The sequence below is a fragment of the Cervus canadensis genome, chromosome 27, assembly GCF_019320065.1.
Source record: "Cervus canadensis isolate Bull #8, Minnesota chromosome 27, ASM1932006v1, whole genome shotgun sequence".
NCBI classification, from domain to species: domain Eukaryota; kingdom Metazoa; phylum Chordata; class Mammalia; order Artiodactyla; family Cervidae; genus Cervus; species Cervus canadensis.
In genome coordinates, this window is record NC_057412.1 from 3,507,726 (window position 1) to 3,535,302 (window position 27,577).

Sequence of the window (27,577 nt, forward strand, 5' to 3'; positions counted from 1 at the left end):
TTAAAGTCAGTAATAGAGACTTCCCTAGGGGTCCAGATGTTCAGACTCTGCCCTTCCAGTGCAGAGGGCGCTGGTTCAATTCCTGTTAGGGAACTAAGACCCCACATGCCATGTGGTGTTGCCAGAAAGAAAAACAAAAACAAAAACTCAGTGATAGCCATTTAGCAGCATTTTGAAACTTTGCCTAATATGTAGGAAATAAGTATGTGAATAAGTGCTATTTAAATAATTGATCAGCGTGTGATCTTCCATATTCCTATCTGTTCTTTCCCTCTATTACCCTGTTCTATGTATTCTTTAACCAGAGGTGAAATTCACATAACACAGACTTAACCACTTTAAAGTGCATATTCAGTGGCAGTGAGCACATGTACAATGTTGAGTAACCATTATCGCTGTCTAGTCCCAAATACTGTCTGCCTCAGAAGGAAACTCCGTATCTTTTAAGTGGTTGCTCCTCTCTGCCCCTGGCATTCTGTCTCTGGGTTTGCCAGTTTCGGATGTTTTGTGTAAGTGGAGTAGCCTGATAAGTGACCTTCTGTGTCAACGTCTTTGACTTAGTGTAATGTCTTATAGACTGGTCCACGTTGTGGTATGCACACTCCATTTCCTTTTATGGCTGAATATTATTCCATTGTGTATTTACACCACAATTTGTTTACCCGTTCATCTTTTGATAGATATTTGGGCTATTTCCATTTTTTGGCTGTTGTGAATAGTGTTATGAGTATGTGTTTATACTAACACCGTATTTTAAGCTGGAGTAAAAAGGTAGTTGTCAACCACTGATTAATACCCACAGCACAGCCAGGATCCCTGGGCCTTCACAACATACCTGTTCCAGCTCTTACTCTTGCATTACTTTGTTCAGCCATCACATCAGCCTCAGGAGGTGGGTATTATTTTGCCACTTTGAAAAATGTGGAAACATCTTGGATCTATTCTGTGGTTGAAACTATGCGTTCCAGAATGTGGATCTTCACCTTTAGTATTTTTTGTGGTCTCATCCTATATATTCAACCGCTAACCTGCTTCCAAAACTCTTGGCCTATTTGCTTCTGATTCTGAAATCACCTTGCTTTTCTTCTTCTCTGTCTTCCTCTGAAAAACCACCCCTAGGCAGGTCATATAATTCTCCAGGGCTGGAATTCCTCTGCTTTTTTACTTCTGCCGCAGGTTTGTGGTTCCGAGCCTGGAGCCAATGGCCTGTCATGGTTGCAAACATGGAATCTGTGTTGGGAGGGAGCAGAGCAACTAAGGCTGTATGTTCTGTGTGTCGTACTGAATGTATGACTCTAGATCTTCACATAAAAACATGCAACCTATGGAAATAGTAAAATTGGACTTGTTATTGCCTAAGAAATTTAGCGTACCTGTTGTTTACCTTTTAGAATTAAAATTAATACCTTTGCAGCATGTGGATTTGTAACACTTATGTGGGATAAAATTGTTAACATTTACCTTCTCTTTTTCTTCTTTCACTTTTTCCATGTTTTCACCACTGTAGATCTTTGTCTGGGAGCAGAATCTCGAGCAGTTCCAAATGGACCTGTTTCGCTACCGCTGTTACCTAGCCAGCCTCCAAGGTGGGGAGCTGCCCAACCCTAAAAGGTTACTTGCCTTTGCAAGCCGACCAACCAAAGTGGCAATGGGCCGCCTTGGAATTTTTTCCGTATCATCTTTTCATGCCCTGGTGAGTAGAAGTTAATGTGTTTTTGATAAATATTCATCTTGACTGTTAATCTTGAGCATGACTTGACAAGAGTCTCTGAAGTGGTTTTCCAGTTTCACTGCTCCGTGTGGCTTTCTGATCCGTCCTCTCTCAGCCATGGATGCAAGTCTTCATTTGAATCTCTTTTGACATTTATTACTTAAGCTGGTCTTGATGGGCCCTAAATTATTGTGCAAAGAAAATATGAAAGGTATTACCTTACGAGATCTTCGCATGGGGGTACTGGTGGATAACACATGTTATTTTTAGGTGGTGTCGTGCTTTCAACCCCAATATGTATTTTTTCTTTTCTCCTTGTGGATATAATAAGTGGAGAGCTGTTCTCTCAAACGTAAATGTGTTTCTCTCACTTTCGCACATGAAAACACATGCCATATATTGAATAGATTTCTTTAGAAATCTTCCTTTTCACTTTTTCATCATAGTTTTGGAAGTGAAAGTGTTAGTCCCTCAATCATGTCTGACTCTTTTGCGACCCCGTGGACTGTGGCCCACCAGGCTCCTCTGTCCTTGGAATTCTCCAGGCAAGAATACTGGAGTGGGTTGCCATGCCCTCCTTTAGGGGATCTTCCCAACTCAGGGATCGAACCTGGGTCTTCTACATTGCAGGCAGATTCTTTACTGTCTGAGCTACCAGGGAAGCCCCCATCATAGTTTTGGGTGACCATATATACCAGATTCATTTGAAGAAGGTCAAGACCTTCTGTATCTCTCAGCCCGACATAGGTAGTTGCTTGGAGAAGAGAATTTTCATCTGACCTCCAGAGCGGTAGATTGTGTAGTTGTATGTTTGCAATCTGTAATTTCATGTACTTGCTAAATTGCAAACAGCTTTATGTACTTTGAGTTCCTTTCTTCTCAAAAATTGCTATGCGAGCAACACGGTTTTCGCCTATCCAAATGAACACCCACTGAAAATGTACTGCACCTTAGCACATTTGCTGTGAAATTGAATGTTAAGTCCCAGGTTCCAGAAACCGCCTTGGAGAACCTTTGCTATGGGGCTCTGGGCTCGCTGTGTCAGCTGCACCCTTCAATTGAATTCAGAGCTGTAATTCACTCAGAGGCGTTTGTGTTCTTTATAAATAGATTAGCATCATCATTCAGATAATTAGGGTAGATTTACATTTTTAAAGAAGTCTTAAACCAATTTCTGGAGTTATTAGAACTGGCATTCTGATTTGTTCTACTAATTACAGCTCAGCTCTTGGTCTCCCTGACTACCACCTCTCCATACAGCTATTAAGTCTTATTTTTTTAGTGACAATGAGTCCAAGTGCTGTGATCAATTAATCTTGTAAACGGTCTTCAGTTTGTGGCTCTTGGTCTCTTTCTGTGAGACCTGGACACTGCTTTGTAACTTAACCAAATCTTAGTTTGCCTGTTCTGCAAAATAATTGCAAGAAAAATTCTTGTTTATCACACTGTGAGAATGTCATCAATTGAAGTAGCAGTCTTATTATTGAAAGGGCTTCCCTGGTGGTTCAGATGCTAAAGAATCTGCCTGCATGCCAGAGACCTTGGTTCGATCCCTATGTCAGGAAGATCCTCTGGGATAGGAAATGGTTACCCACTCCAGTATTCCTGCCTGGAGAATTCCATGGATAGAGGAGCCTGGCAAGTTACAGTCATGGGGTTGCAAAGACTGGGACATGATTGAGTAACTAACACTTTATTTCACTTTCTTGTGTAGGAAGTTTGATACCCATGATGGTGCATCAGTGTTATTACTGGGTTGGCCAGAAAGTTTGTTTGGGTTCTTATGGAAAAGCCTGAACGAACTTTTCAGCCAACCCAATACTAAATCTCAAGCCATCCAAATGGCTGTTTCCTTCTCCTGGGCTTGATAAACTTTGGGAAAAATAATCTTGCTGTCTACCTAAAACTTCTGTGCTTCTATATTTTCTTCAAAGCCACTGAAGCTAACCTCTCCTGTGTGCGCTTAGCTGCCCAGCTGTGTCTGACTCCTGGCAACTCCATGGGCTATAGCCCGCCAGACTCCTCTTGTCCTTGGAATTTTTCAGGCAGAAATACTGGAGCAGGTTGCCATTTCCTCCTCCAGGGGATCTTCCCAGCTCAGGGTTCAAACCTGCATCTCTTGCTTTGGTCAGGCAGATTCTTTACCACTAGCGCCACTTGGGAAGTCCCTTTAAGGTGAGATGATGTAATAAAAGCCACTGAATTATCCTTCCATAATTTATCTCCAGACCTTCTAATCTCCTCTATCTCAATATCTATGATTTGTGTGTGCTTTTCGTTTGATGGGCAGGCTTTTAAAATCTGACCAGCTGACAATGGGAGTGGAAGACTTAGTAACTTTTAGCTTTATTCGGTCCATGATTTTAAAGGAGAATGTTTCATTCCACATGTGCCAGTCTTTGTCCCTTTGTTCTTGTTTTTTTGCTAGCTACATCTGTGATGTGTATCTGGGTGTTTATGTGTCATTGCAAACTTCTCTTTTCCATGAGGGGTTTCAGTGAGACCGGCCCAGTTAAGCAAGCCTGTTGGGTATCTGTTCCTATTTGTTGCTGTACATTCTACAGAAGATTCTGGGCAGGGAGTTTTTACTGTCTCATTTATTGGATACTTATTTTTTTCCTTCTCTCCTTGTCGTTTGACCCCAGAGAATGTTTTTTTCCCTTGGGGTTGAAACATTCTTCAATTTAGCCTTTGTCCAGACATTTTTTTTTCTCTTCTTTTAAGTGGGGAGCATGGAAGGAGGAGGTGTCAGGGCAACAGGGCTAGGGGAGGAGATTTGAGCACAATTTAAGTTCCATTGACTAGGACACATCTCATCATGCTCAGTGATTTTCGGTAATTAACTGAAGGGTCCCCACTGTACTCTTTGAGAGAAGGTTATCATTGTTCTTGTTTGCACAGATGAACAGAGTGATAGAGTAATCAGGTACGGGCCACAAAGAGAGGCATTGTCTGAGCAAAGATCATTGAGAAACTCTTGAGCTCTTGTCCAGCAGTTCTTTTGCCAGCTTTTTTTTTTTTTTCCTTCCATCTAAATCTCTTTGCTCATTTTGAGTCATTATTGTCTTGGGAGTAGCAGTAACTTTCACAGTTTATGAGGTCCCCAACAGTTTAGAGTAGTTACTCTCAGAACCTTAAATAAAACAGTCCATTTGTTAAACAGAACTAAACCAACTGGTCAGCTGGGAACTGAGCACATTTCTGGTTGTTTGAGTTTCTCTTCTGGACTCTGTTTTTCCAAACTTAGAAACTAGAGTTACTGTTTAGTTGCTGTAAGCATCTTCTGTAGGATCTCTGCTTCGGCTTTTCCTTGTTTGTTTGTTGTTTGTTTATTCATTCAGTCAACAGATAAATGTGAGTGCCTGGCATGTGTCCATACCGTCCTCTGATTAGGGTTATAGCAGTGAATGGATCCAGAGCTCTTGTCCCATTGGAGCTTATATTTTTGTGGGAGAGATGGATAATAAGTAAGCAATTAGATAAACACAAGGGCTTCCCAGATGGCTCAGTGGTAAAGGGTCTGCCTGCAGTGCAGGAGACCCAAGAGTCATGGGCTCCATCCCTGGGTCAGGAAGATCCTCTGGAGAAGGAAATGGCAACCCACTCTAGTTATTTTTGGCCTGGGAAATTCATGGACAGAGGAGCCTGGTGGGCTACAGTTTATGGGGTCACAAGCACTGGACATGCCTTTGTGTCCTTTGTTGTGTGATGTTTGCTCCCCTAACACCTTGAGTATATTTGTGGTAAGAGCTCTCTCTGGGAGAGTTTTCCCACCATTGTCTCGAGTGCTACATTCTGCCCCTGTCTGGGTTTGCCTATGTCTTAAGCTGAGAAAATGCAAGATCTTTCACGCTCCCTCCTCTTCTTTTTGTTTGGGACCAAAACTTTCCCCCTAATACCCTCGCAGAGAAGCTGTTTTGATTCCTGTTTCTGATGGACGTGGGGGTCTTTGCCAATCTACTCACTGGGGCTTCCAGGGTATTTATCCTGTCAATGCTGAAAACCTCAGGAAGGTGTGCCTTGTAACCAGCGTACCCGCCGCTGAGGGGGGCCCCCGGGTGTTACCCAACAGTGTTCATCCACGAGAAGGCGGCCAGTTGGCAGCCATCACATGGGGAGTTGCCCGTGTGGGAATCTATGACAAGTAGGTTCCGAGATATTTACCTCCGGCAACAAAGAGTGGGTGGGGAAGTTTCATTTCAAGCCCAACTCGCTGTACCTCCTGGCACTCCCTCGTTTGAAAGGAGAGTCCGTGGGTGGCCTGCTGAGACCTCCTGGCAGAAGTTCCCTTAGGTTCCTGGGACTCTGCCTGCCACCTGTGGGACAAAGTTCAAGCCTGAAGGATTGCCTGCAAAGACTTTATGGATTTGAAAATCCATAAAGTCTCAGAGCTCCTGCCCCTATTGCTTGATGCAGGCGATCACAGCGGTGGGTGTAGGTTTGGTGTGGTCCCTTCCTGAACATTTAAGTATTTGTCTGGATTCCGTAGCTCACGTGTAGAGAATCCGCCTGTAATGCAGGAGATGCGGGTTCAATTCCTGGGTCAGGAAGATCCCCTTGGAGGATAAAATGGCAAGCCGCTCCAGTATTCTTGCTTGGAAAAGTCCCATGAACAGAGGAGCCTGGTGGGCTACAGTCCGTAGGGGTCGCAGAGAGTGGAACACAGCTGAATTGCTGAGCATGCACGCTGGTGCCTTGCAGATATCTCAGTGGAGGTTAGCTTCCTTTAAAAAAAAAAAAGTTTTCCCCTCCAACATTAAAATTTGTTTCAATAAAAAGATGAGTATCACATTTTAAGTGTAGATGACAGAATTGCCAAATGCATTTAGTACATTTCCATTTTGTAAAAAGATTATATACGTATTTGCTTGGAAATAAAGTCTGGAAGGATGTAACCAAATATTAATGGTTGTAGTTTTCATGTTTTTGGAAACATTTTTTTGCTTTCTTTTGCTGTGTAAAATATATCCTATAAAAATAAGGAGGAAAACGTCTTCTAGCCTTTTCTATGCATATTTGAAATTAAATATTTTACAAAGTCATGATTGAGGAAATACAACTCTTATTCCTGTTTCATCTAAACATAGAACATGCAAGGCATAGTTTCACCATCTTTCATGGACCTGAATCCCTTCTGTTTTATTCTGTAATCCTTGAAAATGCTTCCATCTAAATGTCCTGAACTAGCTAACATGACCTTTTTTAGGAAAGAGGGGAGTGAAGGATAAAGGAAAACCCCCTCCCTTTGAGGATCCTTCCTGGAAATTATAAATAACCTTTTTACTTCCCCTTGACCAGAACTTCATCACTATCCCGCGCCCTGCTACAAGGAAAATAAGTCCACTTGGGGCAGCCAGATGCTCGACTTTTTTTGAGATTTCTCTGACTAAGGCCAAGGAGTAATTAATATTGGGGGATGACCATCGCTTGCTTAATGAGGAAAGTAATTTTATGTAATTCTGAGAAAACGAAATAGAAGAGATGGGTAAATTTAGATTCAGTACAAAATCACAGGCACCCAGATGCGCTGTTTTCACTGTTTTTGCTGACACTCAGTCACTGTTTTTTGTTAGGGGGTAGGAACAACTCTGCATCACTTAGAGAGAATCTCAAAAAAGTATGGTTAGTTTAACTTGATGCTAGAGTTTGGGACTGTGACCAGAAGGACATCTAATTTCTTGGAAACCTGGCATACATTCTGTTCCTGTTATTATGTATTTTTACTGAGCCGACTCATTGGAAAAGACCCTGGTGCTGGGAAAGATTGAGGGCAGGAGGAGAAGGGGGTGACAGAGGATGAGGCGGTTGGATATCACCGACTCAATGGACGAAAGTCTGAGCAAACTCCAGAAGATAGTGGAGGACAGGGAAACCTGGTGTGCTGCAGTCCATGGGGTTGCAAAGAGTCAGGCATGCCTGAGTAACTGAACAACAGCAACTGATTATTTCAGACAGCGACTGAGTTTGCCAAGCTTTCATTCATATTTCAAATCTAGAAAGGACCCTCAAAGTTCCTGTATATGTGAGTCGTGGATGAAAGGCTTTGGGTGGTGGGCTCGGTGTGGGCTGACATGAGACTTTTGGAGGGTGGGACTTAGCGGGGACTTTGGGCTCAGTGGTCCTGACTACATCTTGTTGATGTTCCCTCTTGTCGTCCGTAGGTGGCCGCCCGCACTGGTGAAACTGGAGTCAGAAGACGTACTCAGGCCATGTCCCGATCCGCAAGCAAGAGAAGGAGCAGGTTTTCTTCTCTTTGGGGTCTGGACACTACCTCTAAAAAGAAGCAGGGACGCCCAAGCATCAATCAGGTAGGTTCCAGGGTGGATGAGAAAGCAAGCGTAGGTTATTTGCACGGACGCATCACTTTGGGATGTGCATGCATTCATGCATTGTTCCTTGACTGATACCCAGTGTGATACCACTTCAGCTAGCTGAAGCAAAGAAGTTAGTTGTGCTAGATGCTTTAAATAGATAATGTACACCCAGAACACTGAACTCTGCTATTAGTGTATCACCAAGCTCCCGTCCCCCACCTGCATTCTTTCCAAACCCTGGTTAATTATAGACGGACTAAAAGTGCACTTCTTCCTGAGACTTCCAGAAAAAAGCAGGGCTTGATGATGAAGCCAAGTGGGCACCTGAGCAGTCTTTTTATGCTTCCTCTGGCATTGGATCAAAGGCCACCTCCAGGGCAATCTGATGATTTCTTTGCTCTTGACTATTTGGGGTTGACATTAAAATGAGTGCCTACCAATTCGAGGAACCAGGAGTCTGAGAGCACTCACTCACCATGGTGACTTCCATCTCCCACGGTAGCAGGGCTTGAAGAGGACCTATCTCAGGGTGTCATGAGGGGTACCCCCCTAGGGTGCTGCATCACTGGGTCTCTAATACCCAAATGCTCTGGCCTCATCACTTTGACTTTTACAAGCGAAGACCACTTTGCTGCCGGAGTTACTTCTGGGGAACTCTCTTTCCATTGTCATTGTTATCCTCCTCCTTTGGCTTTGAAAAACAAGTGGCCCCAGAGCGGCTTTGATGATAGACCTGGAAAGAACATAGGAGAGGGGGAGAATGTCCAGTCCATGAGCTGCAGAGGCACTGAGCATTTTGAGGTCATGATTAGGATTGCCAGTTTGACCTGTTCACCCTGAGCCCTTATGCAAAGTGAGACAGGTTCATTGACTGACTCATTACAAAAAGGTCTTGTGTATTTGGCTAGTTCAGCCATTAGTGTACTTAGGAATGACATTTAAGAGAGAAATTAGGCCTGAAAGCTGAGGTGCTAAGTCCTTAGCTGCCCATCACGCTCATCGTGTCTACCTGGGATGTAGAAACAGTGAGCACATGAGGAGAGCCTGAGTGGTCACGCTGGGTGTTCTCTGGTCTTTGGGGAGAGAAGTGCGTCAAGTTGGCTGCCTGGGGTTTTGCTTCTGTGTAAATTCGAAGAACAAACTGGAGGAAAGTCAATATTTCAGCGGAAAAAATCACACACAAGACCTGATGACTCCTGATTAAACATGCAAAAAGGTGGCATTAGCAGCCAGCATTTCTCCCCTTGTTTTGGGAGGTGCCAGTGTTGTTTTGTGTGCATCCATTGGCCTTACAGGCGGCTCAGACCATCACTATAAATATATGCCAGGATTTGTAGTTGGCAACTTGAGTTGCATTTCTCTTCTATTAAAAGCCTTATTTCAGAGACTTCCCTGGCAGTCCAGTGGTCAAGACTCTGTGCTTTCGCTGCAGAGGGCATGGGTTCGACCCTTGATTTGGGAACCAAGATCCCACGTGCCACATGGAGCAGCCAATAAATAAATAAAATATAATAAAAAATATCTTAAAAAAGGAGCTTTAGTTCGTTCATATGCTTCTGCTTTATGGGTACCCATTTATGTTATAGTCCATTGCTGCTGAAATATATGCCTGCCAAAAGAAGTTTTAGCTATTTCCTCTAATCAAAGGATCATGTAATGTTATATAACCAGATCTTGTTATTCTGTCTTGTAGTAAGAGTTGTAAAAAACCTCTTGGCCATAAGCATACCAATAGAAATTTGCTTGTTAATTTAGTCCTTTGAAACAGATAAAATTGTATGTTTCTAGATATCTCACTTGCTTTGGAGCAAAAACTTTTTCCTAATTACATACTTTACACCAACAGTGCACCATCAGTTGAGAGCCAGTATATAAAATTTCTCACGTTCACGTGTTCAGGTTTTGACTACCTAGCGGCATTGGTACCCTGATGTGATTTTAGTCATATCTTTTTTAAATTGAATTATAATTGCTGTGCAATGGTGTATTAGTAACCGCTGTACAATGAAGTGAATCAGCTATATACATACACATATCTCCTTTTGGACCTCCTTCCCATCCATCTCTCATCCCACCCATCTAGGTCATTACAGAGCACCGAACTGAGTTCCCTGTGCTATATGCCAGCTTCCCACTAGCTGTTTATTTTCACACATGGTACTATATATATGTCAAACCTAATCTTCCAATTCACAATCATATCTTTAAGTTTGTAGGATTCATTAAATTTCCAAGGGTAGACAGGTTTCTATTTTTTAAATAAGAAACTTTTCCACGGTGTTGCAGTAATATAATTCTAAATGTATGTTCTCAGGTTTTGAGGATTTTTAAGTGTTTTATTTATGTATTTGTTTATTTTTAAATTCTTTGGCCACACCTCGTGGCATTTGGGACTTCAGTTCCCAAACTGAGGATAGAACCCATGCCCCCTGCATTGGAAATGTGGAGGCTTAACCGCTGGATCGTCAGGGAAGTCCCCGTAGTTCTGAGGATTAAAATGTAAGCTAATTATCCTTGGTAAATATCTGATTAGGTGTGTGGCACTGTAGCTGAAACTCTTCATTGTGAAAGAATCCAGTCCATTCTATTTGTAAGCTAATTCATCTAAATTTAAAGAAAAATCTAGCTCTAATAAGCCAATTTTAAAAAATTGTCCAGGATTTGGGGAGTGATCCTGACAAAGGAATGGTTTTCATGGTCTGCTAGCTTGTAAATTACTTTACCTACTTGAGGGTTTGATGTAAGAGTATGTGAAACTTTTGTAATGTTTTCTAATAGCCATGCCCATTTCCATCTTCTTCTCATGCTTCATCTGCCCTTTTGCCCAAATTCCTTTTTAAGATGATACTTTTGTATATGCAGGTGTTCGGTGAGGGAACTGAGGCTGTAAAGAAATCTTTAGAGGGAATATTTGATGACACTGTTCCAGATGGCAAGGTAAAAATAAACACATGTTCCTTTTCTAAAAGTACCACAAATATATCAACATTACACAGTGCAATGGTTTCTTGGGATCCTAAAATTAAGTAGACTCAGTATTAGACATTGCAATAATCAGTCCTTTAAAATTATATAACTGGTCGAGAAAAGATGGAAAACGATTACAGTAAGACATTCACCTGCTGACATAACATTTTCAGTAATTATCATTTGAATGTTTGTTTCCATCTAGAATATGGGAGGAAATTGGGGTTCTGGGTAGCAGAATATTTTATGCCATTGTCAATTCCTCTCGTAAACAACTTCCTTCTCAAGAGGTGAGTTGGTACTGGTCTCCCTCTCTACCCACACATGCTATTTTGTTTCAATTAATTTCAAAGAACTGTTCTAATGGTTTTAAAAATAAAACATGCGTTTGCCTCCCAAGACAAGCATCCAGTTATAAATCTCCAGACTTGGTTTAATCTTGTGCTCGGATTTAAAAGGGTCTTTCAAACTGCTCTGATTGAAAGCCCATAAAGAATATTGATTTTTTTTTTCTAGGCTGCTATTTTCAGCCTCTAAATGAATGGACATCCCTCATTTGAAAGACCCTAATGGTGATACCAACAGGCTCTTTCTTGGGGGGAGGGGGTGGGGGTTCTGATGCTGATAATGTGACCTTGGTATGATCCTTCTATTCGCTGACTCAGAATCAATATGATAGAGTTCAGCTTTCAGTTGCCACGCAACAAAGCAGTGGGTTGTCCCATGTTCTAGATAGAACTGAGCCTCTGAAATCAGGGTTCTGGCTACTGGGGGGGAATGGGGGGAAGTGTGGTCACGGAGGGACCTTTTTCTCCCTTTGATACCTAACTCCTCCTGGATTATGTCATTGTGGATATCAAGATGGCTGTCCGTGGAAATACTCATCAATAACCACTGTCTCTTTCTGATGAAATCTCTTGAAGTTAAATCATTGTCCTTATGTGCAATCCAAGCAGTTTCTATGTTCATGTCTGAAGTTAAATAATTCATCTTGAATAGCATAATTAGTGCACTTTTAATGTAGGGATGTTTTCCCTAGGCACACAGATCCTGGAAACTGCAAAAATTGTTCCATTGGATTTCTGTCACTCTTTTCATTTTTCCGAGATACCCCTTTAGTTTTACTCCTTGGCTGGAATGCCTTGTGCTCAAAGAACAGTTTAGATGCAAAATTTGGGCTGGTCTAGTGCTAAGAGCACTTTGAGGTAGCACGTGGGGACAGAGTGGGACGTTTCCAATTATAGTTAGTGGGCTTTGGGCAAGTTGATTGTGTTGTGACAGTGCCTTCCCTGGGGTTCAATTTATCTGTGAAAGCCAAGCCATTCAAAGGCAGAGCTGAAATTGTCTTCTCCATTGAAGAGTTTAGTTTAGTAGCCTTTACAGAAACATGTCTCCCATTCTGGGATCTGACCTTTTTACACACGGAAGGTGTTACAGTACCAACTGTCAGGCTGCCGTTGGGAACCTTGTTTGTTCTTATAATCTGCTGATGGCAGCACATTTTCAGTAATCTACGGGTACATATTTACCAATCCCTGGATATAAACCAATAATCAAGGCTTATTTCTTACCACCTGTTGAGCATCAGCATTACTGTTACCTTGCTAAAATCGAAAGAAATTATTTCTTTGCTTACTCCAGAGAGACGAGGTTCCTAATATTTCATCAACCTGTGGAGTGTTTTTTGCCTTAGATGTTTAGCTGGCTTAGATATAACCCAGCTGCTGACTACGTAGGTAGGACATGGCTCCTCCCACTCTTAGAAACTTGGTACTATTCCCCGATTCAGAGGATGGACTGATGGCCACAGCCTGAGAAAAGGCAGAAAGCTCATCTGTGGAGTTCTCTGCACCTCATAAAGTAAATGTAGCTCTCTGTCTCTCGTGGAGCTGTGCCAGAGGTTAAATGTGAGCACAGAAATGATGCTGGTTGTCAGTAGCTTGTGTTGGAACACCATCTTTAAGAATTTCCTTGGAGCCTCCTATTCACCTTTGAAACTTACAGCTCATCAGGGTACATCATCTTGCCAGAGGACTCTCAGCTCTAAATTTGAAATGGGTTTGTGGAAGAAATCACAGCAAGAAAGCTGAACTGAACGGATGACCCGTTTCTTTCTTTCTGCCAAAGTTTGATACCCACTCAGTCATGCAGTGCCCACCTGTGGATGCCATGGGTCAGGTGTGAGGTCTGCGTCTCACCTGAGACATCTCGTGCACCCCCAGAAAGCTCCTTTCTCTATAGTTTCTTGCTCTCTCTGAGAGTCCCCTCTGTCCTTCACCATTGCCACCACACTTTTGCCCCCGGGCCCTTTTCTTGGATAATCCCCATGTGCTACCAGGGGATCTGAGACCCTCAGAGACTGACTTGCTGCTCTGCTAACTTTATTTCTTATCCTAGAGGGAGAAAGAAATGGTCTTACCTGCCGTCCACCAGCACAATCCCGACTGTGACATCTGGGTCCACGAGTATTTCACCCCGTCCTGGTTCTGTCTACCGAATAATCAGCCAGCCCTGACGGTCGTCCGGCCGGGGGACACAGCCCGGGACACCCTGGAGCTGATCTGCAAGGTATGAGGCCACTTGGGCTGTTTGCGTTGGAGGACTCCACGGACACTCAGAAGCAGGTGGCAGAGGAGGGTTCTTGAAAGAACACCTTCATTTCATTCCAGAGCAGTATTGGATCCCCTTGTGATAATACGCATAATAGATGGACATGAATTCTTCTGCACTAGGAGGAGAGGGATTCTCTTAGTAGCTTCTTGCACCGTGTGTTCTTGATAGACTTGTGAAAAGCCTATTACATGCTCATTGCACAAGTTTTAGAGAATTTAGGTAAAAAACAAAGCTGAAAATTAAGGCACTCTTGCTCACAAAATTCAGAAATCACCTTGGTGAACATTTTGGTGTTTGTCCCTGCTTTCTGTTTGCTACATGCACACATACATGTATTCAGTGGCATCATATAGTATGTGCACAGAGCTTCCCAGGTGTCTCAGATGGTAAAAAATCTGCCTGCAGTGCGGGAGACGCAGGTTCAATCCCTGGGTCAGGAAGATCCCTTAGAGGAGGGAATGGCTACCCTCTCCATTATTCTTGCCTGGAGAATCCCATGGACAGAGGAGCCTGGTACGCTGTAGTCCATGAGGCTGCAAAGAGTTGGACACGACTGAGCAATGAACACAACACTTTATTGTGTGCACTATTTGTAATCTGCTCTTTGGCAGTTTCTAATACACCATGGGCATTGTTAGGGTAGGGAAACATTGAAATAAATGTCAAATTTGCAGTCCATGATGAGAAATTCTCCTTCCTGTGAACACACAGTTAGCCTCTTCCTTTGAAGTGGCAAGTGATTGAACTCCCTTCCTCTACTTACACCTTAAGTTATAGAAACTTCGTGATTGTTTTCACGGTAAGCCCAGTTTCATTTTTTGATCCTCCTTGAGTGACAGCTAGATGAACTGGATTGCCTTGAGTGAGAGAAGGGAAAGAGGAAAGAACAGGACTTTTCTTACATGTCGGGGTTTTCTTTTACCTAATTAGTAGCATTAATAGTCTTATTTGGTAGTCGTATGGAGTCTGAGAAGAAATGGTACGTTCCCATTGTACAGATGAGAAGGTGAGGTTCAGAAAGCCCTGGTTCCTTGTCTGAGCTCACATCACGGTCAGTCACTTGCGATGGAGGTTTTTTGGTTTTTTCCCCTTTCAATACTTTTATGTATTTATTTACTTTATGGCTGGGCTGGGTTGTCGTTGCTCGTTGGGCTCTTCTCTAGTTGCGGCAAGCGGAGGCTTCTCTCTGGTTGCAGCATGCAGGCTTCTTGTTGCCATGGCTTCTCGTTGCCGTGGCTTCTCGTTGCCGTGGCTTCTCGTTGCAGAGCACAGGCTCCAGGGTGCTCGGGTCAGCAGTTGTGCCCCAGGCTCCGTAGCACAGGCTCAGTAGTTGGGGGCCTCAGCTTTGTTGCTCCGTAGCATGTGCTCTCATCCCAGATCAGGGATCGAACCTCTGTCTCCTGCTTTGGCAGGTGGGCTCTTTAGCACTGAGTCACCAGGAAGGCCTGCAAAGGAGGTTTTGAATCTCTAGCTGGCTGCTCCAAACTTGGATGGCTTCCTTTGTGCCAAGTAAATGGTTGCAAGAGCTATCAGTCATCTGGAAGGATGGTCCATGAAGGGTGTAAGAGCCTAGAATATCTTCTTTGGGGAGTGAAATGGTCTTCTCTGAGATCACTAAAGGGAAAGTGGAAACCTTGTCATAATTTCATCCTAGAAGAAGCCGGATGAATCCAATGATGTTTTTGAACCTTCTCATTCAACATGTGCGTGCTAAGCTGCTTCAGTCATGTCCAACTCTGTGGACTGTAGAGACCTTCGGGCTGTGGCCCGCCAGGCTTCTCTGTCCATGGGATTCTCCGGGCAAGAACACTGGAGTGGGTTGCGATGCCCTCCTCCAGGGGATCTTCCCGACCCAGGGATTAAACCCAACTCTCTTATGTCTCCTGCATTTGCAGGCGGATTCTTTACCACTAGCACCACCTGGGAAGCCCTCGTTCAATACAAGTGGTTTATAAATATGGAATAACTTTCACTATCTCAACTAGTAACTCAGTTCTTCTGCCATCAGCAATTTTTGTACTTAACAAAAAGTACAAATCACTAGGACTTGGTAAGGGAAAAATCTGGCTTCACGTGAAGGAGAACTAGAACACTCTGGCTCAAATAAGCCTATCAATCAGATCATCTCTCCAGAGGAAAAGTAGAAGGACCATTTGTTTCAGGGCAAAGCTGAAAATCAGCCCCCACATGGGTGTTAAAAATAAATGATACACCATTGCGTGCTTTGACTCCTTCATGTACACGAATTCTAGCTTTTTTAAAGATAATGGTATTTCTGTTCACATTTTTTATTTTAATTACTTAACGAAATTAGTCTATTGAGGATTTCTGCATCCTTTTATTTATAGATTAGCATGATTCTTTAGAGACCCATTAATATTCTGCCAAGCTGTGGGAGTTATTCTCAGAACTGCAGCTGAAGGTGTCAGAAGTAGGGCTCTGGGTTTTTCACATAAGCTGAACTCTGGAGGGGCCTTCCAAAGAGTAGCATTGCTCTGGCGCCTCCTGTATACACTGGCATTAGACTCTCTCAGGAATTGGAGGGTGCGTCAGAGTTTAACAATAAGCATTGGTGGAAGGTTAAACAGTGAGCAGGGGAAATAGTGATTTTAGGTCCTTTTCAAGCTTTTGCTTTGATAGAAACTAAGGGAATGAAGGAGGCATAATATTGTCAGGGCAACTTAGAGACCATCTTTAAATAATGAGTTAGACCAGCTGCCCCATAAAGGGTTTTATCACTTGATGGAATTTTAATGGTGTCATTGTGACATACATCCCTTTCTCTAACAATAAAAGGTTTTTATTGTTTTTCTTGAATCCTCAGATTCTCCCCCCAACCCCCCCTGCCCCCAAAACATAGAACTAGAGACGAAAGCAATATGGTGTGGAACACTCTTACATCTCTTGAGTTTAAAAACAGAAAACTTTGGTGTGCACTGTAAGAAATTGATGGTCCCCAGAAAAGCATTTGTGTAGGGTAAATTATAGTGTGCCCAGGGCCAGGTGCCTTCTGAAGCTGACTGCTTCTTTAGGAAACACTTTCTTGTAATTAGTGGAGCCGATTTTATTCTTCAGAGGGAAAGAGATAATAGGGAAAACAGTGCCACATGTTATTAATGATCTAATTAACATTGAGTGATTCCCCCCCCCCCCCTTAGAGGAGGGACCAAAAAACAACGGTGACTGTCAGAATTGTCTGTCTTTTATTTCTTTATTGCTGTTCTCAATGTTGGTGATGGGTGCTCTCACTGATACTTAATAATCAATCTTTTTCTTCTGTCTCTTGCATTCAGCTCATTCTCTTTCCTATTCTGTCTGATCCACATCATTTCACATCAGTCTGTCATCTGCCATCCGAGCACCAGTCCAGTTCTGGTATAGTAACTGTTTCAAGATCTACATTTCATGTGCAATTCATGCTTTGAATGTTATGAAAGTGATTGTTACTAAATATAGCAGGAAGCATGTTGGCCTGTGGGTTGTGAATATATTCTGATCATTGCAATCACTAAAATAATTACAAAGAAATTCATTCATTCATCCTAAACTGTTATTATTCACGTGTGACCGTGGGCATCTTTTTCATGCCTTTACCGTGTAGACCTGTGACCTTTTCCTAATGAACGTGGGCATTAAAAAAAATAAAAAGATCATCTTGAAGGGAAGAATAAATACCTTTGGAAATTCTGCAGTAGCACTGTGTGTGTGTGTGTGTGTGTGTGTGTGTGTGTGTGTGTGTGCGCGCGCGCGTGCATGCATGGGTCTCTGTATGTCCTAAGTGCATGCATTTATGTTTTCTGAAGAAGTTTGACTGAAATGGAAGAATATGAGCAGAAAAGAACAAAATGTTGATGGATTTGAAGAGTATAGTATCTGTTTTAATGGGCTCAGATTACTTATTGAAAATACCTACCTTATGTTTTATATTTCATCCTTTGGAGGAGTCATAGAAACATGTAAATTTTTAAGAAGTATGCCAACTAAACTAAATAACATTTGTTTTATGGTATAATTTGTGGCTTCATTGTCTCAAAATGAATCAAATGCTAAGTAACTTAAGTAAGTAAATGTTGGAAAACAAATTTGGACTGTTTAAGTTTTTTCCTGTCTGAATTTCTCTTGAGTTAGGAGATTTTCTCTTGAAAATTTTACAAGTATGATACAGGGCACAGCTTAGTGACTGAACAGCCACAACAAAAAATAATGCAGGCCACATCGTAGAATTACTGTCTTAAAATATTCATTAATATTTGGAATTCTTGCACATAGATGTGTTACAAACATGGTAAGTTGTTTTTTTGTTTTTTAAAAAAGCACCTTGATATTGACTTGCAAATAGTGGAGAATCTTGAAATTCTTGAGAGTTCTGATAATTTTAGTTCATTAGGATTTTCTCTTTATGTTAGACCAGCCATGACTCGCTAGGGCTCATAATTGAGAAACATTTCCCAAAATGAGAAGACTCACTGGTAATGGGACTCAAAGTCCCAGTTTTAGGGTAACTATTTACTGATCAAACCATAGACTCCTGGGTTACAAGGAAGACCCTTATCATTTTTGTGTTTGTTGTGTGTGCTCACTTTTATCTTTCTAAGTTATCAAGATATTATTGTAACTTAAAGAAGATTGAAAATAAGGTGGTGGAGGGAAGGTGGTAAGAACCACTCTTTCACCATCGTTCTGTTCTCTTTCTTTGTTAAGCACTTCAAAGTGTAGGCTCTTGTTTACTGTTCTTTGTACATCTGTATCAATGTTTTCAGCATGGTGGCGTTTAAGGGATGGTGCCTCCATCAAAACCACCTTAAGACCTTTGGTGTCTGCCAGTGGACTGTCTCTCACGCTGAGGTTTCAGGAGTCTTGGGTGAGGTTGCTATTCGGGTCTGGTTTCCAGAAGACTCTCTAAGTGGCAGCTCTGTTGGGAATGTCCACAAATTTGGATGATGATGACGATAAGATTTCCCAGTGGATTTGTTCCTGTTGACCAAGACCCCATGAAGTTTCATTTCCCTTTCCCTCCCACCTCAGTTGGAAATAGATGGCGAAGCAAAATATTTTGCTTCTATTAATAATTAAAGATTTCTGTGAGTGTCTTGGTCCATGGGAAACATTTGCAGCTTCTATCTCTGTGAGGTAAACTTTTCTTGCATATCACAGCACTCTTAAGTATTATTACTTTGTTGTTTGTCTCTGTGGCTCTCTGAGAAGTAGTAGCTAACACACTTTGAAGCTCCCCTGCCTTTGTTTCCCAGGTTTATCCATCCACCCTAGTTATTTTGCAAGGACAGTTTGGGTCTGGGAGTCATTGAGCATCTGGTTTTCAGCACCCACAGCAATGGAAAAGGAAGTGGCATAACCCGCTCCAGTATTCTTGCCTGGGAAATCCCATGGACAGAGGAGCTGGGTGGACGACAGTCCAGGGGGTTGCAGAAGAGTTGGGCACAACTGAGCGACTAAACAACAACAACCCACAGCAAAAGCCCGAAGCCTGTGCGTGGAAGATGCTGGCTCCGTGGTGCTGTGTCCAGGCTGTGACTCCAAACCATCACATTACTAGGAAGAGATGCACGTTGGAGGTTCCCAAGAATCACTATAGAAAACATCTTTGTCGTTTGGCTAGGTGTTTAGAACAAAGTCCCTTCTACTGTCTGTAACTGTACTTTCTTGACAATGCAGGATCGCTGTCTTGCATGTATACTCATTTACGAAGCAAAGTTACCAGTGTCCCCACCTCCTATGTTCTGCATGCCCCTTCCCACACTCCTGATGACCGCACTTATGTTTTATTAATTTCCCTTATTGGCATTGCTTCTCACAGTGTCTGGCACACTTCAACAGGGTTTGTTGGGTGTAATTGAATATTTATTGGAATAAATATCAGAAATGTTCTTACTTTAGCTTTAAAATTTTGATTGAGTTCCGTTCAGTCTCTCAGTTGTGTCTGACTCTTTGTGACCCCATGGACTGCTGCAGGTCAAGCCTCCCTGTCCATCACCAACTCTCAGAGTTTACTCAGACTCAGGTCCTTCAAGTCGGTGAGGCCATCCAACCATCTCATCCTCTCTCCTCCCCTTTTCCTCCTACCCTCAATCTTTCCCAGCAAATTTTGGTTGAGGGAGAAGGTAAATAGAGTATTAAGCCAGTGAAAAATTAATTTCACTTACTTTGAAAGAATTCTCCTCAGTTGAGTTTCTGTTGTGAAGTGATGATGTTGTGTTTATGAAAATTTCAGACTTACAAAAGAGTAGCCAGTCATGTAGTTAACACCTGGGTTCTAGAATATCAAATTATGTTTCATCTATTTACTCACTGACTCGAATCCTGGATGGTGGGAAGCAAATTCTAGAATTCATATCTTTATCTACTAGTAGTACTTTCAGATAAATCTCTGAAAGATAAGGATGCTTTAAAAAAGAAAGACTTGAGGGAAGCCTTTTCTCTCTAGCAATACATTTTCATGTTGCCTTGTAACTTTTGAAGAACGTTTTTTTTCCCTCCTTTTTCCTTCGCATCTTCTTGAATGTGAATTGAGGATGTTATTTATAAAACCAGGTGGCTACTGTTGCTTTTTTCACAAAGTTCATTCACAAATGACTTTCTAGGTAGAAAAGAATTATTTGACCCATTCCGACCAGTGCAGGAGGCCTGGAAATTTTGATCCTGGAAAATTCGATCTGTTTTAGCATTGTTTTTTTTGGGCCAGTCGTTCAGGGTGTTTCCAGAGTTGGACACACGCCTGTCTGCAGTGCCTGGAGGGAGTCTCACTTGGGGTGTATATAAATAAGACTGAATCCAAATGCCTTGTCTATACACTGATTCGTTTGCAAATGAACTGTTAACTATCCCCAGGGTCCCCATGTGGCTAAGAAAACAACTTTGCCTGGGCACAGCTTCCTTCTGTCACTGTAAATCCTCTCTGGCCTTTCTTGTTCCTTTTCTTCTCTAATCACCTATGTGTGTTAGAAATTATGTTTAAAAGCATTTTGGATCTGATAAGTTTTCTTGCAAACCTGATGTTGAAGAAGGGAATGAATCAGATAAGCAGAAGTGAATATGTGACTTATTTGTTTCCAGTGAATGTGAGATACTCATGAGATGTTATTAATATGTTCAATGAGTATAATTTGGGTTTGGGATATAAACATTTTAATAAATACAGAAATGTCACTTCCCCCTCCAGCAATCAATCCCTGTTATTCTCAGGGATACATGACAGTATGTCAGTGGAGAACTAATTATATCTATTTACTATTGAACAGACATTTTCTTTTCTCTTCTTTTCTTTTTTTTTTTTCCGGTCCTAGGCACATAAACTGGATCATTCTGCTCATTACCTGCGCCTGAAATTTCTAATAGAAAACAAAATGCAACATTACGTGCCGAAGCCTGAGGAGGACATTTATGAGCTGGTAATGTTTATGACTGTTGTCCACTTACATTCTGTAGGAGATTATTTTTAAATTATATGTATGCTCATGCTAATTATGGTTGGTGGAGTGGAACAAATTCTAAAATAAATGAGCCTCATTCCGCGCTCTTATATTTGTGGAGATGGCCTTACCTATCACAATATTTTTTGCAGGATGGAAATGCCACCTTAGTTTATGCAGGGAACAGTTCTGTGCTATCATGAAAAATTGAAATCCAGAACTGACTCTCAGATAGAATTTTAGTTATTCCTAGCTTTCCTTGCCGTGTTGACAGTCTTTTGTTTTAAATGGGTGACTCAAAGATAAGTTGGCTGTTGTCAGAGAAAAAGTACTAGCTCCAACTTTGTATAACTTCCCCCTGCATGTTGAAATTGATGGGTAAAATCCTGTTAGGTGAAAAAAGCTGCTAACTAATTATATGTCCTGGCCTTCTGGAATTGTATTTGTATAGATTCTTGGGCATAGTTATCTAGGTTTGAGTTTCATGATGGGATTTGGATTCTGAACTGGATCTGGCCCTGCTGCTTAGTAATTATGTGGTCTTTGCCAAACCCAACAACAACAACAAAAATGTGGTGATTAATACTTTGTAGGATTTTGCAAAGATTAAAGATCATGGTTCACATAGTAGATGCTCAATAAATGGTGGTCATGGTAATACGGTAAAATGATGACCAGTTCCTTTTTTATTAGCCAAGGGGTGCTTTTTTCAGTTCCAGAAAAGAAACATTTTGGGAGCCAGGCCCCTTCTCTTGGAGTTTGTTCTTTCCTGTACTTAGTCATTTCTCTGGGGGTCACTGAACTGCTTGCCATGGCTCTGTGAATGATAACAGTATGACTTCAGACAGCCTTTCACCATGGAAAACAGAACTGAAAACTTAGACCTGAAAAGTCTCCTTTTGAAAAAGGGAAGCGTGATTTAAAATGTAGTCCGTTTAGTAGAGAATTGTGTTTCTAATCAACTTTTCTTGAGGTTTGCTTTCTCTACAATAAAACATCAATTCTGAGCACATGGTTTGGTGAGTTTTGGCAAATGTATACAGACCGTGGTGTTTCCACCACTAGAGTCATAATTTACATTTCTGTCTTCTTAAAAACTTCCCTTGTGTCCCTTTAAGTGTTTTTAATGAAATATAAGAGAGGGTGTGCGTTTTATAGCATTCTTATCATGTCATGAAGTAGAAGAAGAACAAAATGACCATTTTTCAACCATCACTTAAATCATAAAGTTTAACGCAGAGAAAGGTACTTTTAACAGTGGCTGATTTATTTTTTTCTTTGGCGTGGGGAAAGCCCTGACTCTGTGCTCTGTGAGTAGAAGAAAGAAAACCCATTTTCTTACTTAAGAAAGGAAAGTGCTTTGCTGTTAACACACTGAAATAGCTATTAGAGCATGTAGTTTGTATCTCGGAGTTAGTGAATCTTTTATATCCTAAATGACAGGGATCTAGCCTAAGAAATTTCCATGTTCTTCATATCTTATATACAGGAGAATGTTTAAGACATACCTTTTGAAATTATATTGATTTCTTTATTATTTTTAAGTCTTGGCCATTGTGTGGTTTCATCCAGTATAGGAGACTAACAAGCTTACTCTGTTTGTTATCTACAACTGCTATGTACATATTACAATTGCCATTTAAAAACAAAACCCTGAAATACAGGGAGACCATGGTATTCTTTCTTGCCAGTTGCAGAAGGTCTCCAGCTCTGAGATTCCTCGGGGAGGAAATGTTATACTCTTACTCACTTTGTTCAGATTGTGAGTGAGTACTGCTAATGGGCACCTCTGTTTTTACCAAGATTTTAAACTTTTCGTTCTTAGGATGTCTTTGGCAGCTTGGTACAATCTGCAGATCCCATTTCAGAATAATGTTTTCAGTTCCATGAAATAGAATACATAGGATTACCCATGGCCTAATGGTGTTGATTAGTTATGAAAGATATTTAAAAAATTATAGATAATACACCTGCTTACTTAATAGCTCATTAAATCATCAGACAGTGGTTGGTCTGACACCTGCCATTGTTCTGAAGTAGTGATGAGCATAAGTAATATTTTGAGATATTAGCAGCAACTAGAATGTGGTGTAAAAATCACTGTGATTTCTGGTTGTGACGAGGTCATAGACACACTGCTTACGTTGCCGTGTTTGTTGCTTCCGTTCATTAATAATTGAAGGAAATGTTACGTTTCAGTTACAGGTTAGTAAATATAAAAATTTCAGGCTTTTTCAGCATCCCAGTTCACAGACCCCTTGAATTATATCCATATATCCATGGTTTCCAATCTCTGCTTTTGGTCATTAAGTTGGGTGAGATGTCATTCTAGGGCAGAGGGTTTCTGAACACACGGTGTTCTGGGTGCTTTTTGAGATTTTACAGATATTTTATTTATTGACCCTTACTGAACAGGCATCAGACCACCCATGGCTAATTGGTTTCCATAACCTGTCTCCATTATATTTCTGATGGATGAGCAAAACTCACAGACGTTTAAAGTCCTGTCCTGAAAAGTGACTCATTCATAGATGACTGTCCCAAAACATCTTATTCTCTGCCATTGTTTTGTCAAAAATTCTTGAGTTAGAAGATCAATAGTTATTAGCAAAAGTGCGTACTGTATTTTAAAAATCTTTTTTTTGGGGTGGGGGCATCTAGTAGATTTATTTTGTGGGGCTCTGGATTCCTTTGCTTATGAAAAACCATGAATGGTCAGTCTTCTACTTATGTATTATACTTAACCTGCTTTGCTAATTATGGGCTTCCCTGGCAGCTCAGCTGGTGAAGAATCCACCTGCAATGCAGGAGACCCCAGTTCAATTGCTGGGTCGGGAAGATGACCTGGAGAACTCCCTACCCGCTCCAGTATTCTGGCCTGGAGAATTCATGGGCTGTATAAAGTCAGACACGACGGAGCGACTTTTCACTTTCACTTGCTAATTATGCTTTAATATAAGCAATACCTGCTTGGCTACTTTTTCATAATTAGTTGGTTATTGGGTCCAGTCTGTAGACTGATAATGCTTTCAAAAAAGCACTGGCTTTTTTGAAAACCCATAACTAAATATGTTTTCTTAAAAAGACAAATAGGAATAGAGTTGGAACAACCCTGATCGAGCGATCGATTGATTCATTTGGCAAATATTTATTTAGCATTTGTTATGTGCCTGGCACCATGCTAGCCATTCTAGGCACTGAGATGCACACAAAAATTTTTACTCTTTATGGAAAATACATCCAAGTTTGTGAAGACAGATATAAGAATATGTAAATATTCTTAACAAAAACAGGTAAATGGCTAGTTATTTCCGGGGATGCTAAGTGCTGGGAAAGAAAAGGTTAGGATATAAATGGATAGAGAAAAATGGACATCTGAAAGTGATCATGCTGCTCCTTTTAGACGTGATGTTTGAGCAGAGTGGTGAGTGAGGTGAGAAAGTGAGTCATTAGAGGTGTTTTGGAGGAATGTGTTCTGGGGTCAGGGAACAAAGCCGGGGAAGGCCTGGCTGGGGAAGGGGGTGGTGGCGGTGGTGGTTTACGAGTGTTTGAGGAGGATCAGCAGGGAGGGTGAATGAGGGGTGGTGAGTGGTGTTGAATCCAGGAGGTGAGGAGAAGGGGAGCAGGAGGCAAGTGAGAGGTGCAACCCCCAGGGAGAAGGGCTTTATTTGACTCCTGTCTTAATAGGCTCACTGTGGCTAACGTGCGGCCCATGAGCCTTGGGGAAGGGGCTGGGAGAGCAGGCAGGAGGCTGGTGAGCATGATTCACGCAGGTCCACACACGGTTCAGGCTGGTGAGCTGTTGTTCGGGCAGCGCCTGATAGTGGCTTGGACCAGGCGCCCCAAGAAGACCTGGTAAGAGACGAATGTGACATTCACTGGACAACCCAAGTTACAGGGTAATCAGATCATTTTTTAACATCTGATGGTCTTTAATCTGGCTTTTGAAAAGAATAATATGCATCATCGTTGATTTAATAGCATAGGGAATGTGTGTGATGCTTTTTGCTAAAGATATGTTTAAAACTGTGGAATTTAAAATTTTCTGGTGTCAGATATTCTGATTGCATTAAAAATGTATTTTAAAGTGCAGATCCTTCTTGAAATTTTACATACTTTAGAGATTTAAAAAATCCAGTTTTTGTTCACCTGGCCTAAGGACCACACAGTCAAGGGTCCAGTATTATACGAAGTTATTGTCTGAGACTGGTGAAAAAACACAAAGACTTTCACACCAATTACAAAGAAGAGTAGGAGGCAATATTGTGAAAGAATAGGAAAACTTATTTACGAAGCTATATTCCCACTGGATCTGTAGAAAGCCATTTGGAACTTTCCGGAGATGACCAAAACAAATGGTGATATACTGCCACCTAGCGGGGAGAGTTTGGCTTTCAAGGAAATGGAAAAAAAACTAAGGTTCCAAAGAAGTTGAAGTAATAAGTACATTTCATAATATTTTATTGAGCATTCCATGACATTGTAAAATATAGCATTGATTATATTTTGTAATGTATAATTTTGGTGACTGTATTTTCTGAACTAAAGATCAGTGTTAGAACTGATGTCTTCTAAATGTAGAATGCATTGGTATGGAACTTTTTCTGAAGTATACAGACAGAAAATGATATTAAGTTATGCCCTTAGCACTTTGAATTTGGTAGAAGTTGCGTGAAATTCGGATGTTCTAGAGGCTCTGGGCTTGGAGGGGAACATTTCCAGCCCCTCTCCCACCCCGGCCTCTTGGCTTAGCCTGTTTCTTGGCTCCTGATTCCTAAGCATTCAGCTCACCTCTCCTACCTGTCAACTGCCCTAAGAAAGTGAACAGAAAGAAACCTGGGTTTTTTTCATACTTGGCATGAATGAAATTATTCCTGGACAAATGACTAAGATGGGAACTAGTTTAAATAGTCACTGAGACTTATTCAGTGCTCAAGAAGAGCTTTCTGTTACTGACTTTGGCTCAAAAGAGATTTTCGTTTTGAAATTAAATGACAGTTTTAAAAATTCCATGTGAGCCTCTGACACATTTATTTGTTTTGGAACTTCTATCATAAATTTTCGGAGATGGCCTTTGGCTTACTTACCTCGGGATTCCCTGGTGGCTCAGATGGTAAAGAATCTGCCTGCAGTGTGGGAGACCCAGGTTCGATCCCTGGGTCAGGAAGATATCCTGGGGTAGGAAATGGGAATCCCCTCCAGTATCTTTGCCTGGAGAGTTCCGTGAACAGAGGAGCCTGGTGGGCTACAGTCCACGGGGTCCCAGAGAGTCGGACACGACTGAGCAACTAACACTACTGCTACTTGCTTACCTAAGAAATAAGATTTTTTGGGGGTGTGGGGGAATATAATTGGTTTACAATGTTATGTTGGTTTCTGCTCTATAACAGAGCGAATCAGCCGTATGTATACATATATCTCCATCCCCCCATCCCACCCCGCTGGTCATTACGGAGCGCTGAGCTGAGTTCCCTCTGCTGTCAGCAGCTTCCCACCAGCTGTCGGTTTTAGACACAGTGGTGTGTACACTACCGATTCGTTCCATGAAAATAAGGCTTGCACCCTTGACTGCGGTACCCCTGAGTTCCACCAGGAGGCAGTCTGGGAGGCATTATTGTGTAGTGGGGAGCACTTCCGTGCTGGAACCAGTGAAACCTGGATTCAAATCCCAGCTCCGCCCAGGCCAGCTTTCTGATCTTAGGAAAGTACTTTCTCTGCAGCCTTTTTCTCTTCCTTTGTAAAATAGGGATCACATTTGTCTCATAGAGAACATGTGAAGGGTGAGAACACATGGTAAATAAAACCTTCATAAGTTATGGTCCATGGTGATGCTAAGTCCGGACATCAAAACGTGAAAGTGAAAGTCACTCAGTCATGCGACTCTTTGCGATCCCATGGACTGTACAGTCCATGGAATTCTCCAGGCCAGAATACTGGAGTGCCGCTGTTCCCTTCTCCAGGGAGTCTTCCCAAGCCAGGGATCAAACCCAGGTCTTCCACTTTGCAAGTGGATTCTTTACCATCTGAGCCACCAGGAAAGCCATTTATGATTTTCAGTTCAGTTCAGTCGCTCAGTCATGTCCGACTCTTTGCGACCCCATGAATCACAGCATGCCAGGCCTCCCTGTCCATCACAAACTCCCGGAGTTTACTCAAACTCATGCCCATCGAGTCGGTGATGCCATCCAGCCATCTCATCCTCTGTCGTCCCCTTCTCCTGCTGCCCCCAATCCCTCCCAGCATCAGGGTCTTTTCCAGTGAGTCAACTCTTCGCATGAGGTGGCCAAAGTATTGGAGTTTCAGCTTCAGCATCAGTCCTTCCAATGAACACCCAGGACTGATCTCCTTCAGGATGGACTGGTTGGATCTCCTTGCAGTCCAAGGGACTCTCAAGAGTCTTCTCCAACACCACAGCTCAAAAGCATCAATTTTTCGGTGCTCAGCTTTCTTCACAGTTCAACTCTCACATCCATACATTTATGATTTAGATTACCCTAAAGAAGGCAGAGAGGCAAAGAATTGATGCCTTCAAACTGTGGTGCTGG

At 41.9% G+C, this 27,577-nt stretch overlaps 1 protein-coding gene across 7 annotated transcripts in view; it reads left to right on the plus strand.

Moving 5' to 3' along the window:
* TIAM1 (TIAM Rac1 associated GEF 1) overlaps positions 1-27,577 on the plus strand; it is a 451,745-nt gene that overhangs the window by 336,967 nt on the left and 87,201 nt on the right. For all 7 annotated transcript variants that reach the window (XM_043448791.1, XM_043448795.1, XM_043448794.1 and 4 more), the window contains 5 exons: positions 1,508-1,693; positions 7,873-8,019; positions 10,888-10,962; positions 13,390-13,560; positions 20,907-21,011. In XM_043448791.1, coding sequence (XP_043304726.1) covers positions 1,508-1,693; positions 7,873-8,019; positions 10,888-10,962; positions 13,390-13,560; positions 20,907-21,011 — 684 coding nt within the window. The remainder of the gene's footprint in view (positions 1-1,507; positions 1,694-7,872; positions 8,020-10,887; positions 10,963-13,389; positions 13,561-20,906; positions 21,012-27,577) is intronic.